This window comes from Nansenia antarctica, assembly GCF_963989245.1.
Source record: "Nansenia antarctica genome assembly, chromosome: 6".
NCBI classification, from domain to species: Eukaryota; Metazoa; Chordata; class Actinopteri; order Argentiniformes; family Microstomatidae; genus Nansenia; species Nansenia antarctica.
The window spans coordinates 42100642-42116532 of record NC_137676.1 but is presented as its reverse complement, the minus strand read 5'-3'; the positions used below and the strand labels follow the sequence as shown (position 1 = coordinate 42116532).

The window sequence follows — 15891 nt, the reverse complement described above, 5'->3', positions numbered from 1 at the left end:
TACAACACACTGGGGTGAGTTCACAGTCAGCTTTGTGGCAGTAATATCACCCACAAAGCCTCTGGTAAACGTTGTGGCTACAAAGCTTCTGGTAAACCCTCAGCATGCTAATAATGTATGTGTTTAACAGTTTGTCTCTTCTGTGGTTGGCAATTGCCGTTCATTTCCTGGAACAGAGGTTCACACTTCACTTCCTGCTGACAACAGGCACTCATGGGGGGAAAGAGTTCCACAACCCAAACATTAGATGCATTTGAGCAGAAATACAGTCACAGACATAGCAACATGATTGGAACCTAATAGCTGTCATATCAATATAGATCTAGCACTCTATACAGTCTGTATTACATTTTTAATTTTTTATACCTATACTGATAGGACAGCTATTGGGTTCCATCATGGTAGAGGCCAACACTCTAACATTTATATGCAGATTTCAGTCCAATGTTTAACCATTATCAATGAAAACCAGAGCCAAGGTTAAAGTCCCTCTCTCAGGTGGATAGTTGGTAATGGAGCCAAGCGTCACCCTTAAGAAAGTCATCGCATCCTGACCTGATGTCATACTGTATCATCAAGCTAATGTTTCATTCTTTCTCACACCATTGCCCCATCTATAGCTGTCACAAACTAGTTCAGCATGTTGTCATTTTGGCACTTCTAGTGATGAAACCGACTTCTGTAAATAGAAAGTTGCGTTATTTTTAAATGCTCAACATCCTGAGCATCTGATCTGAGACAAAAGCTGTCTCAGATCAAAAAGCTGCATGCACAGACACGCACACACGTACACACACAATAGCACAGGTCAATGTAGGCTACGAGATAAACATTGGTTGTGGGCATGCGTGCACGCACACACACACACACACACACACACACACACACACACACACACACTCATGTGCACACACACACACACTCATGTGCGCACACACACACACACACACACACACACACACACACACACACACACACACACACTCATGTGCCCACACACACACACTCATGTGCGCACACACACACACACACACACACACACACACACACACACACACACACAATTCAAGTCTCTGCATGACTACCTTTTCATATAATTAACAACAGAACTTGCTAGAGGAAGGAACAACCATTATTTAGGAAACACTCTGGTTTGCTTGATAAATACAAGTTATGTCTGTACTTTTGACCAGCAAATCAGGTGAAATATGGTGCTGGTGGTATAAAGTGTAAGACTTACCCTGTCACATATGTAGTACAATAGGTTTGCCAGTACAGTGTATATCAGGCAGCAGGGTCTCTCTCAGAACAGCCACAATTGCTGGGACCAGAAATGGGGCGGGTACAGTGCAAGAGAGAGAGAGAGAGAGAGAGAGAGAGAGAGAGAGAGAGAGAGAGAGAGAGAGAGAGAGAGAGAGAGAGAGAGAGAGAGAGAGGCGAGATAGAGAGAGAGAGACAGAGAGAGAGAGAGAGGCAGAGAGAGAGAGAGAGGCAGAGAGAGAGAGAGAGAGAGAGAGGGATGTGTTGTTGTGAGATGTTAAAAACAATACTGTCAAACTACACGCATACATAATACTATAATAGGAAGCTGATTAAATGAAGAAAACCAATGGAAAAGGGGGGTGCTGAATGTGCTGTGGCAATACTGCCTGGACAAAACACTTTGAATTATCACTGGAAGTTCAAGTTCACGTACTGTATCATAGCCCTATGTGACACTTTTTTTTATTTCAATGTTAATTTCAAAGGCATCAAAAATACATCATTGTGACAATAACCATGACGCTTTCTAGTAAGTAGCTTAATCCTGATTGGATTGATCTGTCAATACGTGGTTTAAGGCACTGGACACAATCTCCGATTTAAGACAGCACTAATGTGTCTACCGTGCAACATTTCAGAAAGGAAAGTCATACTTTACCCTTGTCTTTTAAATTAAATAAGGAGCGTTTTCAGGAAATCAGTGAATTGTTCGCTGTGTAGCGTTCGTTTTCACGAAACGAGTGAATTGTTGACTTTAGCCTGGCTAGTGGCTACTCTTTTGTTTACCGAGTCGAATGCAATTCCCGAAAGGTTGAGTTCATGTGCTCACCTGGATCCAGCAGCACGCCTGCCTGAATGAGGGGAGCGCTCTTCGCTTCCGGGAGTTTCTGGCAAATCTGCAACAATGCTTCACTTCTATGGAGGACCAAGTCTGTCAAAATTAACAATAAATATATAGATACATAAATGAATGTATGAACAAATAAATGAATGAATACACACGTGGAAAATAATAAATAAATATAGAAATGTATTTCGTTATACTGTGTGTATTCATTCATTTATTTGGTCATATATATGTGTATATATGTGTATTCATTCATTTATGTGTCTATATATTTATTGTTAATTTTGACAGACTTGGTCCTCCATACACTTCACGTTTTGTACACCGTCTGCACTCTTTTTTCTTCTTCTTGTCATCACCCAATAGACTACCGATTATGTGCAGTAGTCTTCTTCAGTTCTTATCAGGAAATGATTGTGTTTATTATCTTTTTCTTTCAAAGCTGCAATATAGATTTACAACGCCTTTTATGACATCAGGTTAAGATAATTGCACAAGGATACAGTATGCAATGCGCACAGTGCCCCTGCCTTCAAATAAACAACGTTTATTGGTCTCATTGGTGAGCAGTACTTGCATATTGCACCTTCATCCCTTCATAATAAAAGTGAAAACTCGAAGTGAGATTCATGTGTCATCCTTTTTGGTCATTGACTCTTGATCCTAGACCCAAACCAACGGTATTTAACTAATTAGCAGGACGTTTAGTCTCAATATTAGAAACAGAATTGTGCATCCTAACCAATGACAACATAATTATGACAGATTGATAACTGGCAATGTACACATATTCCAACATTGTCCTTTAATTGAATTTAAACAATATACAGTAGGATTTAGACAACAGAAAATCATTGTCTGAATTTCCATTGAATGCAGTAGAAAAGATTACATAGGAATATCACAGATCCCAAAACTGCATAGGCTGAGAAAGAAGACCCAAAGAACCCAAACGGAGACCCACCCCTCCTTGGCTTATCAATGTGATGATACAAAAGGGAAGATTAAGGAGACAGTTGGGACCAGTCCTGGGGGGTATTCTATCAATGTCCCTAAAGGAACTTTAAGGGACTTAAAGTTCCTCGCGAGACTTGCCAAAATAAGCCTGGATTTTCCTTTAGCGACGTTGATTGAAAACCCCCCTGGCATATAGGCCTATGTCCACAGGACAAAGAATATACAAATACAGTATTAGTCAAGCTCTTCATCTTGGTACTGGTTCCGAGTGGATGTCTGTCTATGAATGCATTTCTAGTGGTTTATGAAATCTTTATATTGCCACAGGACGTTGGTTTTACCATAATGTTGAGTTCAGACTAATTCATACAAATCTGATGTCCTATACACCATTCTGTTCCACATTATATTAGCTGTATAAAAAAACAAAAAAACAAACCCAGAACAAAACTAATTCTGATGTTGACTATGATGACAACTGGTCAACCATTCATCCGTCTACCCACCAATGCCCTCAAAAAAGATTTCAACATGTAAACATGTAGGACTAATACAAACTCAGACTAGTAATCAGATTGCAGAGTCCGAATGATGCAGTCACCCATTCTGACATGGATGCTGCATCGGGTAGTTTCTATGACCAGACTGAGCTTTTTAGCTGAGACCACTTCCTCTGAGCTCTATGTAGATGGACACACCAAGTTTATCTGATACAAAGGAAGAAAAAACATTCCTTCACTGATCTTAATCCCCATAACTTTAGGATAGGATGTACTGTACCATAAACATGACGGCAAATGGCAGAACAATGCAGAAAACTGAAAAACCAACAGGATTTAAAAAAAATATGAATAAATTACAAACAGGATATATACAAACATATTACCACTGAAGATATTTACAATGAATTGCCCAAGTAGATATTACAATTGGTTCCCATTAGAGAGCAGGAAAGCATTCTCAGTCTGCCTCCCTGGTCATCAGGAAGCTCTGTCCTATTACATCCTCAAACAACTTTGGGCCCAGAGTTTTTCCTGAGCCCGGTCATGTGATCTGGAAAAACCCCTGGCCCTGATCATATTCCATGAAAACAAATCTCCAAATATCTCCAAAGTGAGATTGCAGCTGCACTAACAACACCTCTCCATGGATATACTGTAACAGGTCTACTGGTTATTATTCTGCATACATACTGAAAAACCATGGCAAAACATTCACTGGATTATAATCTGAATGTGAAAAACCATATTCCCTAGAGATTGGATTGGTTGGAAGGTACAGTATTCAGTACACATGTGCATGATTCACAAAACAGTGGATTATCATCCTTGGAGAAGAATTACAGGGCTTGCTCCTAGAACTTCATTGTAAGAAAAGTTCAGAATCATAAAAATACATTTTAAACAATAGAAGAGAGTACAAAATAGTTTTCATTGGCACAAAACATTGCAGCAGGATTCTAGCCCCCGTCCTGAGAGGAGACTGTATGATCAGTAGCCTTTTTTTTCTCTAGAAAAGTCGCAAATAGAAAATATGAATAAACAAACAGAATTTCTCTTCTTCTTGACCCACACCTGAGGGGTGTGCTCTGTAGTCCAGACCCCAACGCGTGTCAACTCCACACTCCTCACAGCAGTCAGTAACATAATTGCAAAGTCAAGAACGGCCACAATACAGAGGAAGATTGTTCACCTGAAATGCCTGTGGTCTGATAATGCCAAAATATTCCAGTTAATCCAGGCTTGATAACAAAATCAAGATCTAAAACATTACGTCATTTGATATATCCTGACAAATACGTCCCTCAGACCTGCTTCTCAGGCAGCCCGTAGATGTATTTTGGAAGACATTGTCCAACATACCACAAGAAAACAGAAAAGAAGACGATGTCATTTTAGTTCAAAGGGTATACTGTACGTGGATTCCGTTTTTTCCTCAGCCCTCCAAAGAGAATGTGTCTTAAAGAGTTACACCTGAAGGGGCGCTAACAGTAGGGTGCTATTCATGTCCAATGATGGTCTTCTGAACCCCAGTACTCTCTGCTAAGTTCACCACGGTGCCCATAGGGTAACATTGTGGCCCGGAGCTTTGTCATCAGCTGCATCGTCTGCCAACAGGATATTCACTGATGCGGAAGTGGATGAAAGAACAATATGTATTGTAGAAACAGCATGTGACTAAACTCAAGATAAATCAGTTAAATAGTTTCGACCTTTCAAATGAGAAAAATCTGAAATAATTCAGTATCAATCAGTATAACATGACATAAAAACAACAGCTAATAATCAGGAGCAGGTATGTGTGGTTGGGACGTTGGATGTCCTGTTGGCAGTGCCAGCCCAGTGCCAGATAGGTGAGTGGAGGTCAGTGTAGTTGTAACCAGAGCAATTGTGGCTGGAACCGCTACAGATTCTCTCCGGGCTGATACTGGGGCTCTGTGGAGGTGAAGTAGTCTTCCAGGAAGCCCTGGAGGTACTCGAAGGTGGGCCTCTCCTCCGCGTCCTTCCTCCAGCACGTCAGCATCAGGTCGTGGAGCGACTCTGGGCACTCGGCTGGGCAGGGCATCCTGTAACCTCGCTCCACTTGGTCCAGCACCTCCCGGTTCACCATGCCTACGAAAGAGGAGAAGGTCAAGTCATACAGGCACAGGAGCCGGCTCTCACATAGAGTAGGTGATCTTTTTATTCAGCGTCATTGTGCGTTGCTAGGTTATCTTTTCATTAAGAATCAACGACAGCACTATTATATGGCAGTTTTCACAGTCTGTGTGTTTTTTTTCTTCCACTCTTCGTGAGAGAATCTTGGTACCTGGGTAGGGGACTCTGCCTTTGGTGGCCAGTTCGGTCAGCAAGACCCCAAACGACCAGACGTCAGACTTGATGGTGAAACGGCCATAGAGAGCAGCCTCAGGGGCCGTCCACTTGATGGGGAACTTTGCGCCTGCAATCAGAAAAACACACATTAGAATAGAACGAACCAGCTGTGGTGAGAAAACCTGAGAATGCTAGAGAAAAGAGAGAAAAAGATGGCAAGTGAGATTGAGAACAGAGAGAGAAAGAGAGATGACAGGCGAGACATATAGCGAACCAGTGACCCCTAGTGGTCTTACCCTGCCTGGCAGTGTACTCGTTGTCCTCTATAAGGCGGGCCAGACCAAAGTCGGCGACTTTACACACCAGGTTGTCTCCCACCAGGATGTTAGCTGCCCTGAGGTCTCTGTGTACGTAGTTCATCCTCTCTACATAGGCCATCCCTGAGGCAATCTGAGGCAGAGGGGGGGAAACATGGCGTTATGGCTACCTGAATCTTTCAGTGAACGCTGAGATACATGTGTCCGTATTGTGTCTGAGGTAATGTGTATTGTTTCTGTTACTGAGCCGTATGAAGCCAAAGCCATTTTATCCGAAGAAACAATAAAGGTTTTGAAGATGAATTCGTTGATTTGTTTGACTGGGTGACTGGCGTGTGTTTGTGCACGCTAGACTGACCTGCGAGGCCATGTCCACCAGCTGAGGAAGGCGGAGCATTTTGCCCATGTCTCCCTTCAGGAAGTCCAGTAAGCTGCCTGTGGAGGCGGGGGGAAATCAATGACTGAGGTCAAAGGTGATGGGAAGTTTCTAAAACAGCTATTTGGTGCCAACAACAACAACAAAAAAAAGTAATGTGTGTGTGTGTGTTGGGGTGTGTTTACCTTGGCCCATGTACTCTGTGACGATGTAGATGGGCTCCTCAGACACCACGGCGTACAGCTGCACCAGCTTCTCGTGTCTGAGCTTCTTCATGACCTGGGCCTCCATGAGGAAGGCCTCGGGGGACATGGTCCCTGTCTTCAACGTCTTGATTGCCACCCGCGTCGTACCGTTCCATGTGCCTGGACACACACAGGGGTCACTCAACAAACCGTTGCTATAGAAACAACACATTTTAACCATCATCAACCTCCTGCTCACGTACTGTCCCTGATGAGGTACAGAATTTCAATCTGCCGTTCGTTATCAGCTGTTCCAAAATGTTGTCATGCCACGACTAACCAGTGAGGCTTTGGCTTACCCATCCAGACCTCCCCAAAGCAGCCCTGCCCCAGTTTGAGGTCCAGTTTGAGGGAATCTCTGGGGATCTCCCAGGCGTCGCGGGCCAGACCCTGGGTCTGGGGCTTCAGCACGGGACACACCTCCGTCAGACAGTGGCACAGGCCATCAGCGTGCTCTGAGAGAGGGGGGGGGGGGGGTGGCTTGTTTAGTAATGTCAGTTCTGTGCCTTTTCACTGATGTTTACATTGGTGCACGTTAATGCCTGTGTGTGTATGTGTCATTGTGTATGTGTCATTGTGTGTGTGTATGTGTATGTGTCATTGATAGAGTAGTGTGTGTGTGTGTCTGTGTGTGTGTGTGTGTGTCGGGAGACTCACTGCGGTAGTGGGTGACCAGCTGCTGTAGGTTGGTAAACTGAGTACGTGACGTGATGTAGAAGCCTCCACTGTCCAGCTTCCTGATCTTGTAGTGTTTGACATTCAGTCCTTTGGTGTTATCATAATCCAACACAGACAGACAGTAGGCACCTGGAGAGAACGGCATGAGAAGCCATAATTAGAAAAGAAAGGTACTACTGTGTGTTAACCTTGGCATCAGAATATTGCTTTGCCATAGTTTGAAATAAATATACGGATTAGAGTCCTTGTTGTGTTCACATTTCTGGCGGGAAGAGAAGGGGTCAGCTGAGGACCCACTTGGAAATAGACACAGACAAACGAGATATTTTATTCTACCACCAGAGGGCAGCATCAGTCCAGTGATTGATGCTCTGCGAACACCCTGGGCGATGGCCCCTCTCCTCCTTATGTGTTTGAACTGGCCGATATGGCCCGTGGTTGTACAGTCCCGGGCCCACACTGACCTACTTCTGTCTGGCTCACTCACCCGAGGCCTCCCCACTGCTCCCTCTCTACTCCCTGCCCGGCCTGCAGCAAACCCCTGCCTCCTCCCTCCCTCCCTCCCTCCCTCTATATCCACACACGGTTTACACAGCGTACACACACCCACACACACACAGCCCATGGGGACCGTGACATTACCGTCAGCAGTACCGTCACGCACGCGGCAGCAGTAGCGTCACGACAGCAGCAGCAGGAGCAGCAGCTGCCTATCAGAGGCCTCTCTCCGTCCTCCGGTTTAGTCCCACAGGCGTCACAGCTACCCTTTTCCCCATCTGCCCTGCTGCTGCTCTCTACCCAGACACACATTCATCTGACAAACAGCACAGCAGGGCCCCACACTCACACTGCCAGGAATCATGTCCTGACTAAACCACATTTTTTTTCTTTTTTTTGTGGATTCTAATTAAAGATGTTTCGCTCACTTACTTCATAGCTAAACTCTGATTACGTAATTTGTCTCAGCGGTAGGGACATATGAGAGTTTTTCTAGGTCGCAAAGGAGATATTTCACTCAAGTAAAAACAATCATAATACAATGCAGCTTCATCAGCAGGAAATGTACGATGCCCATTGGTCAGATTCAGATGTGTGATGGTGAATGGAAGAGGTCCGGTGTGATGCGTTTCCTGCGGAGATGCCGCGTCACTCACCTTTGGTGGTCTCGCTCTCTCTGACGAGGAACGTCCCTCTCCTGTTCTCCAAGCTCAAGAGCATCCTCTCCGAGTCGCGACGTGTGATCTTCCCAAAGTACCACCTAGGGAAGGGGACAGAGCACGGGACACAGGGACCAGTTTGAGAGGGGAAACAGGCATGCGTGCATGAGAGAGAGTGAGCTGTCCGTGCTGGTCTCTGTAAATAAGTGACTTGAATTCTCCTTCCTTCTCTGCATGCCCCATTCAAAATGTATTGCATTCCAGTTACTGCCCCTTACCTGGACGCCATAGTCAATCTGAGATGACTGGTAAGACAAGGGTGAGAAACGGAATCATTATAACGGTTAGCTTGTGTCATGCATGTGCATGTGTTAGCTTGCACAGTATGAATGTGTATGCCTTCAAGGTGTAGAGAGAAAGAGAGAGAGAGAGAGTGAGAGAGAAAGAAAGACAAAGGGACAAAGAAATAATGAGAAAGAGAGACAAAGGAGGTTGCTGTAGAGTTAAAAAAAAGAAAAAAGAAATTCAGTCAGTTTCATTTTCAATTCATGATGAAAGAGAGAGAGAGAAAGAGAGAGAGAGAGAGAGAGAGAGAGAGAGAGAGAGAGAGAGAGAGAGAGAGAGAGAGAGAGAGATAATAGGAGGGATTTACTCTTCTGCTTGGATGGAGTCGGAGGGAGCCACATAATTGCTGGGGATGTATCCGCTCTCTCCAGTGGTCAGTGAGCGTGCCAGCCACCAGTCTCCTTCTCTGTAGAGACACATTGGAGACACAGGCTCACGGATGATCATCACACACACAGAGAGCCTCTACACGACATGTCTCTGGGTGACACACTAACATGCAACAAGGAGGATATGGTATCTGTGTGCACTAAGTACAAGGTAGTCTGAATATGAATGGATGAATGGATGGATGGATGGATGGATGGAAGCACAGATGATTTAAACAGCCACAACACAGACTGTTTTTTCTTTTTTTTAACACAGGACCACACACCCATGCACAAGCATGCGCACAAGTGCATGCACAAGTGCACAGACACTCACAGACACACAGACACACACACACACACAAACATGTTTAAACGAATCATGAGCACATACACAAGTACAATACAGGGACAATAGAAGCTTCACTAACCTGCTGCCCAACTTTCTCCTAAATACAATTGAGGGTGTGTGATGGTGAAATAGCAGGGAGGAGAGAGACAGAGAGATAGAGAGGAGATGCGGAGGGGGAGGGGTTAAACAGATACAGATAGCACGTGTTAGAGCAAAGCAGACTGGTAGAGATACAGTGCGGGAAAGAAGTATTCAACACATCACCAAGCTTTTAATTCAACATATTTCCATTGTAGCTATTCACATGAAATTTAGACCAGACATTGGTATTAGCTCAAGAGATTGTAACACTCCAAAACGTTATATGCAATAAAGAGGAATGACACAGGAAAGAAGTATTGAACATGCTAACTGAAATTGATTTAATACTCGGTGGAGAAGCCTTTGTTTCCAATGACAGCTTCAAGACGCTTCCTGTATGAAAAAACTAATCTCTCACAGTGATCAGGTGGAATTTTGGCCCATTCTTCAACACAGACAGTCTTTAAATCTTTCCAAGGGGCCTGCTGGTGAATCTTGATCTTCAGTTCCTTCCACAAATGTTCTATTGGTTTAAGTCTGGTGATTGACTAGGCCAGTCCAACACCATTATTTTGTGACGTTAGAATTATAAGGTTCTATCTAAATTTCTGGTCAAAATGTAGTTTTTTACATAATCGGATTCATTAGGTGTTTATTAATGCCTGTGTGTGGTGTTATTTTTAAAAAATGTAGACATTTTTTAGTTAGTAATTAATAAAATACGAAGATTCCATCTCACAAAACGCTCAATATCTCTGAACTACCGTAAACGGAGATAGAACCTTATCATTCTAAGCTCACGATTTTCTTCCTCTTGAACCAATTGAGAGTTTCCTTTGCAGTATGTTTTGGATCGTCCTGCTGGAAGATTCACCCACATCTCATTCTCATCATCCTGGTGGATGGCAACAGATTCTTCTCAAGAATAGAATATAGATTCCACCAGTACCATGTGAGGAGAAACCGCCCCATACCATGATGCTTCCACCTCCGAACTTCACTGTAGGTATGGTATTTTTAGGATCATGAGCAGAGCCATTTTCCTCCAAACATGGCGTGATATTGTTGCCGAAAGTTATATTTTTGTCGTCTGACCAGACTACATTCTCCCAGTAATCTACAAGCTTCTCCAAATGTTTTGTAGCAAACTTCAAAACGAGTTTCAACATGCCTTTTCTTCAGTAATGGAGTCTTCCGGGGTGATTATGAATAGAGACGTGGTGGAGTGCATTGCCTATTGTTTTCTTTGTGACAACTGTACCCGCTGCTTCCAGGTCTTACTGGAGCTCTACTCGAGTGATCCTTGGCTCTTGGGCTACCCTTCTGACTACCTTTCTGACTGCCAGGTCAGAAGTCTTGCGAGGAGCTCCTGTGCATGGCCAGTTGATGGTCGAGTGATGTTCCTTCCACTTGCAGATAACAGGCCCAATGGTGCTTATAGGAACATTTAGGAGTTTAGAAATCTGTCAGTAACCAGTGCCATTACTATGCTGCTCAACAATCTTGTTGCGAAGGTCATGGGAGGTCTTGGTGACAAATGATTTGTTTACTTGCATTCAGAAGGGAAAAGCCTTTTTCAAAGAGTGGAAGTACTTACCCACCAACATGCACTAACAGCTGATTCTAATTAGCACAGGTAGAGGAACTCAATAATGGCATAAGCTGGTTTAGTGCTTTTTCTTACTGTTCAATACTTTTTTCCTGTGTCATTCCACTTTATTGCACATAGATTTTTTAAAAATGCATTAGAATATTAATAGCTGTGTAGTTTTATTGAGTTAATACCAATGTCTGGTCTAGATTTCATGTGAATAGCTGAAATGGAAATATGTTGAATTAAAAGATTGTTGATGTATTACATACTTATTTCCCCCACTGTATATAGAACAGTACTTCTGTTGAAGTACAATCATTACTGTACATGATGGCACAATAGTTACCCACCACCTCCCTCTCATCCTCACAACAGGCAGAAAGCAATAGCCCCCTTAAAGATAAAGCACAACAGGCACATCCAAGACAGCCTAGTTCATTTGAGGGTGATTCTGTACCGTATGTAAAAGGAAAATCAGAAGGCACATTTAAAAAAAGGGAACATACAGTAATAGTTATTAATAGTAGTAGTAGTAGTAATAGGTTATTCTGTACTCAATATGAATATCTCTTAATCCTATCCTATCGAGATGATGTGCATGAATGGTGCAGCAGTCAGAGAGCTACATGAGAATGTAGGTTAGGGGTTTTACTAGATAAGAAAGACTTAAATGACACATTAACCCTGGTTCGTTAATCTTGGGGAGTTTAAACAATCAGTGTGTCTTTGACCTCCATAGAATTAAAGGGTGTCGCTTGAGGGACAGATGCACTAATAATCCACTATTGTCCTCAGCGAAGGCCTTCTAGGTCAACACTGTGTGTGCAGTATTGGGGGCTCAGTCGATATATGGTCCACTGCTCTTCTATTGATTGCAGAAAGCCCAACGTTCAAAAGCAACACGGACGGCCCATTATTAAGTTACAGATTTAGAGAATCAGCATTCCAGGCATCTCTGTAACTTTCTAGTGCATCTTCTTTAGTTATTTAGTGAGAGAGAGAGATCCGAATCCAGATGAGGGCAGTGGCATCAGTGAGAGAGATAGCTGTGTTTTTGTGAATGGAAGCAGGAAAAAGAGGGAAATCAGCTACAAAACCCTGTCAGCTCACACAAAACAGGTCCCGTCGAAGGAAGCCTGTTCCTATGGTAACAGGGCTTTCCAAGGGAGGATGAATGACACACGCTTTGAGGGCAGAACAGCCAGCCAGTGAAGCGACAGCCCAGACATGCAGAGTACAGTGTGTGTGTGTCTGTGTACGTGTGTGTGTGTGTGTGTGGAGTGGGAGTTGTTTATGTCTATTCTTGTGGTTGTGTCCTTATCCCATTGTGCGTGTGTGTGTGTGTGTGTGAGTGTGTGTGTGGTGCTTCCTTACATATTGTTAACAATCTGTAAGCGTTCCCCCTTTCTGAATGACAGATCCGAGGCGGTGCGTGACTCATAGTCATACAGCGCCACAAACGTCGTCACACCTCCTGTGGGGAGAGGGGGAGAACAGTCAAAGATGATATAGCAATCACCATACTCCAAAACATACCCAAAGTACAATAAAAGATAGAAAACAAATTGACATTTGATGCACGTCTAACGGATCACATGATCCTTTCAGAGAGCAGTAGTTCTCCTAGTAAATCCCTTTTTCCTTCGTTTTATTGAGCAGTATTTAGCGGTCTTCCCCTACGGCGAAGGCCAGTGAGGTGTTGGACTCCTACCTGCCAGCGTCCCTCTGTTGGGGGAGGTGACGCTGTTGGTAGAGTTCACGCCCCCGAACAGGGCCAGCTCCGCGGTGGGCTGAGGTCCGCGACGAGTCCCGTCCGCCGCTGGACTCCGGTTGGGTGTGAGGGTCTGCTGGGCGGGGTTGAGGTGGTGGCCCCCACTGCCCCCGCCGCCGCCACCGCCGCCACCACCGCCACCACCGTTGCCTCCTCCTGCAGAGTTGATGGTGCCATCCAGACTCCGGGAGCGCAGGCCTGCGTCTTTAGGCTTGCTCTTGGTTCCCCCCATGGCCTAGGCCTGGAGGACAAACACAGAGACTTTCTCAGCAACGATACAAAACAACAACTCAAACGTTTTTTTTGAAACCTGAGAACAATCATAGAGAGCTTTATCCCCCCCCCCCCTCTCCAACACACACACACACACACACACACACACACACACACACACACACACACACACACAAAACATTCAAAGTGTGCTTTTGAGACCTAGAAAAAAGCACACTGAAGTACGGCACAGCTCCTGCAGGGTTCACCGGTTTAAACTGCTTGTCCTTGTTTCTACACGACACAGGCTCAGAATAGCAACAGCATCTCAAGCAAAATACATTCTCACAAAAGGCCTCCCTCCAAGGCAGCTTAACGGGAGGCAGAGAGGACTACGTACGTGCGGAAACCAGAGACACGCTGGAGACCCTACGGTGGCTGTAACACACACACAAGTTCAGTGTAATGTTCACCACTGTCTACATGCTAAACCAACATGTCCCTGAGGATGGTCTTGCAGCTGCCGCAGGAAACCGCCACAACGAGACCCCCTACGCCCACCTCGCCTACACTAACACATACAAACCATCACACACACACACACACACACACACACACACACACACACACACTGCACATGATAGCACATTAACAGCACATTAACCTCCATCTGAGGAGAGGGGTTAATGTGCTGTTTGAGGACTGCTGTAGTGGCACTACAAAGCTACACTACACATGACGGCAGAGAGAAATCAGGTGTCACTCTGAGTGCGTGTGTGCGCACACGTGTGTCTGCATGTACGGGTAATAGCTACAAAGCGACACCTGATTGCTCTCTGCCATCAGGCGTACTGGAGGTTTGGAGTGCCACTACATCAGTCGCACACATAGCACATTAACCCTCTATCCTCAGGTAGCTTTTAACTTGACTCTCTGAGGTCTAGTCCCCTGAGTCTGAGAATAAACAGAATTTACCTACCCTACTACCAGATCAAAGAACAGCTTGTGACCCAACCAATCCCAATTCACACCCACATGTCACACCCGCATGTCACCCAGTGAACGGAGAGTGAACTGGTCCGGTGCCATGGCTAGCGGTAGCAGTGTGCTCTGAATGAATGCTCTGATCCTCCATGTTGCCCACGGCGACTCCAGCCAACCATATGCTGCACAGGGAGCCTGACAGAATGAACTACAACTCAATTGAGCATAAATATTTACATGTTGCTGAATCAGGGTGTGTGTGTGTGTGTGTGTGTGTGTGTGTGTGAAAGTGGACGTGTGTAATTAGATAACTGAAGAGGAGGAGGAGGACCGTACTTGTAGAAGTGGCAGTTGGACCGACAGACGCGTTCCCACAACAAAAGAGGTTGTCGAGAGGTGAACCACAAGGAGTGTTTGCGCAATTAAGGACTAAGAAGCTACGACGTGTCGAAAACACTCCTCCTAGAGAGAAGAGAGAAAAGGAGAAGGAGGGTTCTCTCTCTTCGTCCTCAGCCTCCCCGGCCTTCTCCAAAACATCACAGTAAGTACCTCTGGCATGTCTAATCACAGCTAAGCACAGAGGAATCACTACGCTGATCCTGGGATCATTTGGGGTCTCAAATCTACTCTATCATGGATGAATATACAATATACCCATTTCGAGTGGAGAGATTGATAGTGGTGATGGCCTGTTTTTTTTCTTCACAGTCCTAGTGAGCCGCAGACTAGGAAGCTCTGATGTTGATAAGCATCTTAGAAATGAAGAAATGGCCACTCTGTTTTTGCTTATCTGGGAGGTCAGAGCCCAGGCTAAAATCCAGGCCAGCAACAGTACTCAACGATGCCTTCGCCATCCATTGTTGCTATTTAGGAGTTGTTGAATCGTGAGGCTCTAACTTTGGAGTCAGATGATGTGGCTAGCTGTAGTCTCACACACTAAGCCTGTTAAAGCTAGAGCTAGGCCAGGGATACAATGTCTCCTCAGAAGGGGGAGATGACACATGGTGGAAAAATGCATCATGGCACAAAGAAAAACAGATCTATCACTGAGGGGACTTTGTGAGAGCCATCAGCAGGGCTTCTCGTCTGTGTCATGTGCATGTGCAAGCGCGCACACGGGTGAGCGCGCGCATGCGCACGCACACACACACACACACACACACATGCACACACCCACTCTCACATACACACACACACACACACACACACACACACACACACACACCCACGCACACACCTCCTAGACATGGCAGGCAGCCAGGAGATTGCAGACGGAGGGGCCTCTTGTGCTTATCAAACAGCTGAGGAGATTCCTATGGATGGGATGTACACAGCAGCCCTCGCCAGCCTGCCAGCCTCCCTCAGCCTCACAGCCAGAGGGCTGGGGTGTTTTCTTTGTCTTTTTTTCCCCTTCTTTTTTTTTAAAAAAAGGGAGGGAAAGAAAACAGAACCAGGGGGTTCATTTCTAGCCTGGTGTCTAGCATGTATGTGGGAGGGGGGGAGGGGGGGGTGGGTCAATGGGTACAATCG

The 15891-nt window shown here is 45.0% G+C and overlaps 1 protein-coding gene across 1 annotated transcript; it reads right to left on the bottom strand.

Annotated features, from left to right (window-relative positions):
- Positions 1–5470: 5470 nt before the first annotated feature.
- On the bottom strand, positions 5471–13396 carry src (v-src avian sarcoma (Schmidt-Ruppin A-2) viral oncogene homolog; the record flags this gene model as incomplete). The annotated part of the gene is made up of 11 exons (XM_080533757.1): positions 5471–5679; positions 5876–6007; positions 6177–6330; positions 6556–6632; positions 6759–6938; positions 7118–7273; positions 7476–7625; positions 8651–8754; positions 9306–9404; positions 12768–12867; positions 13105–13396. The coding sequence occupies 11 exons, from the start codon at positions 13394–13396 to the stop codon at positions 5471–5473; spliced, it is 1653 nt and encodes a 550-aa protein (XP_080389883.1).
- Positions 13397–15891: the final 2495 nt, after the last annotated feature.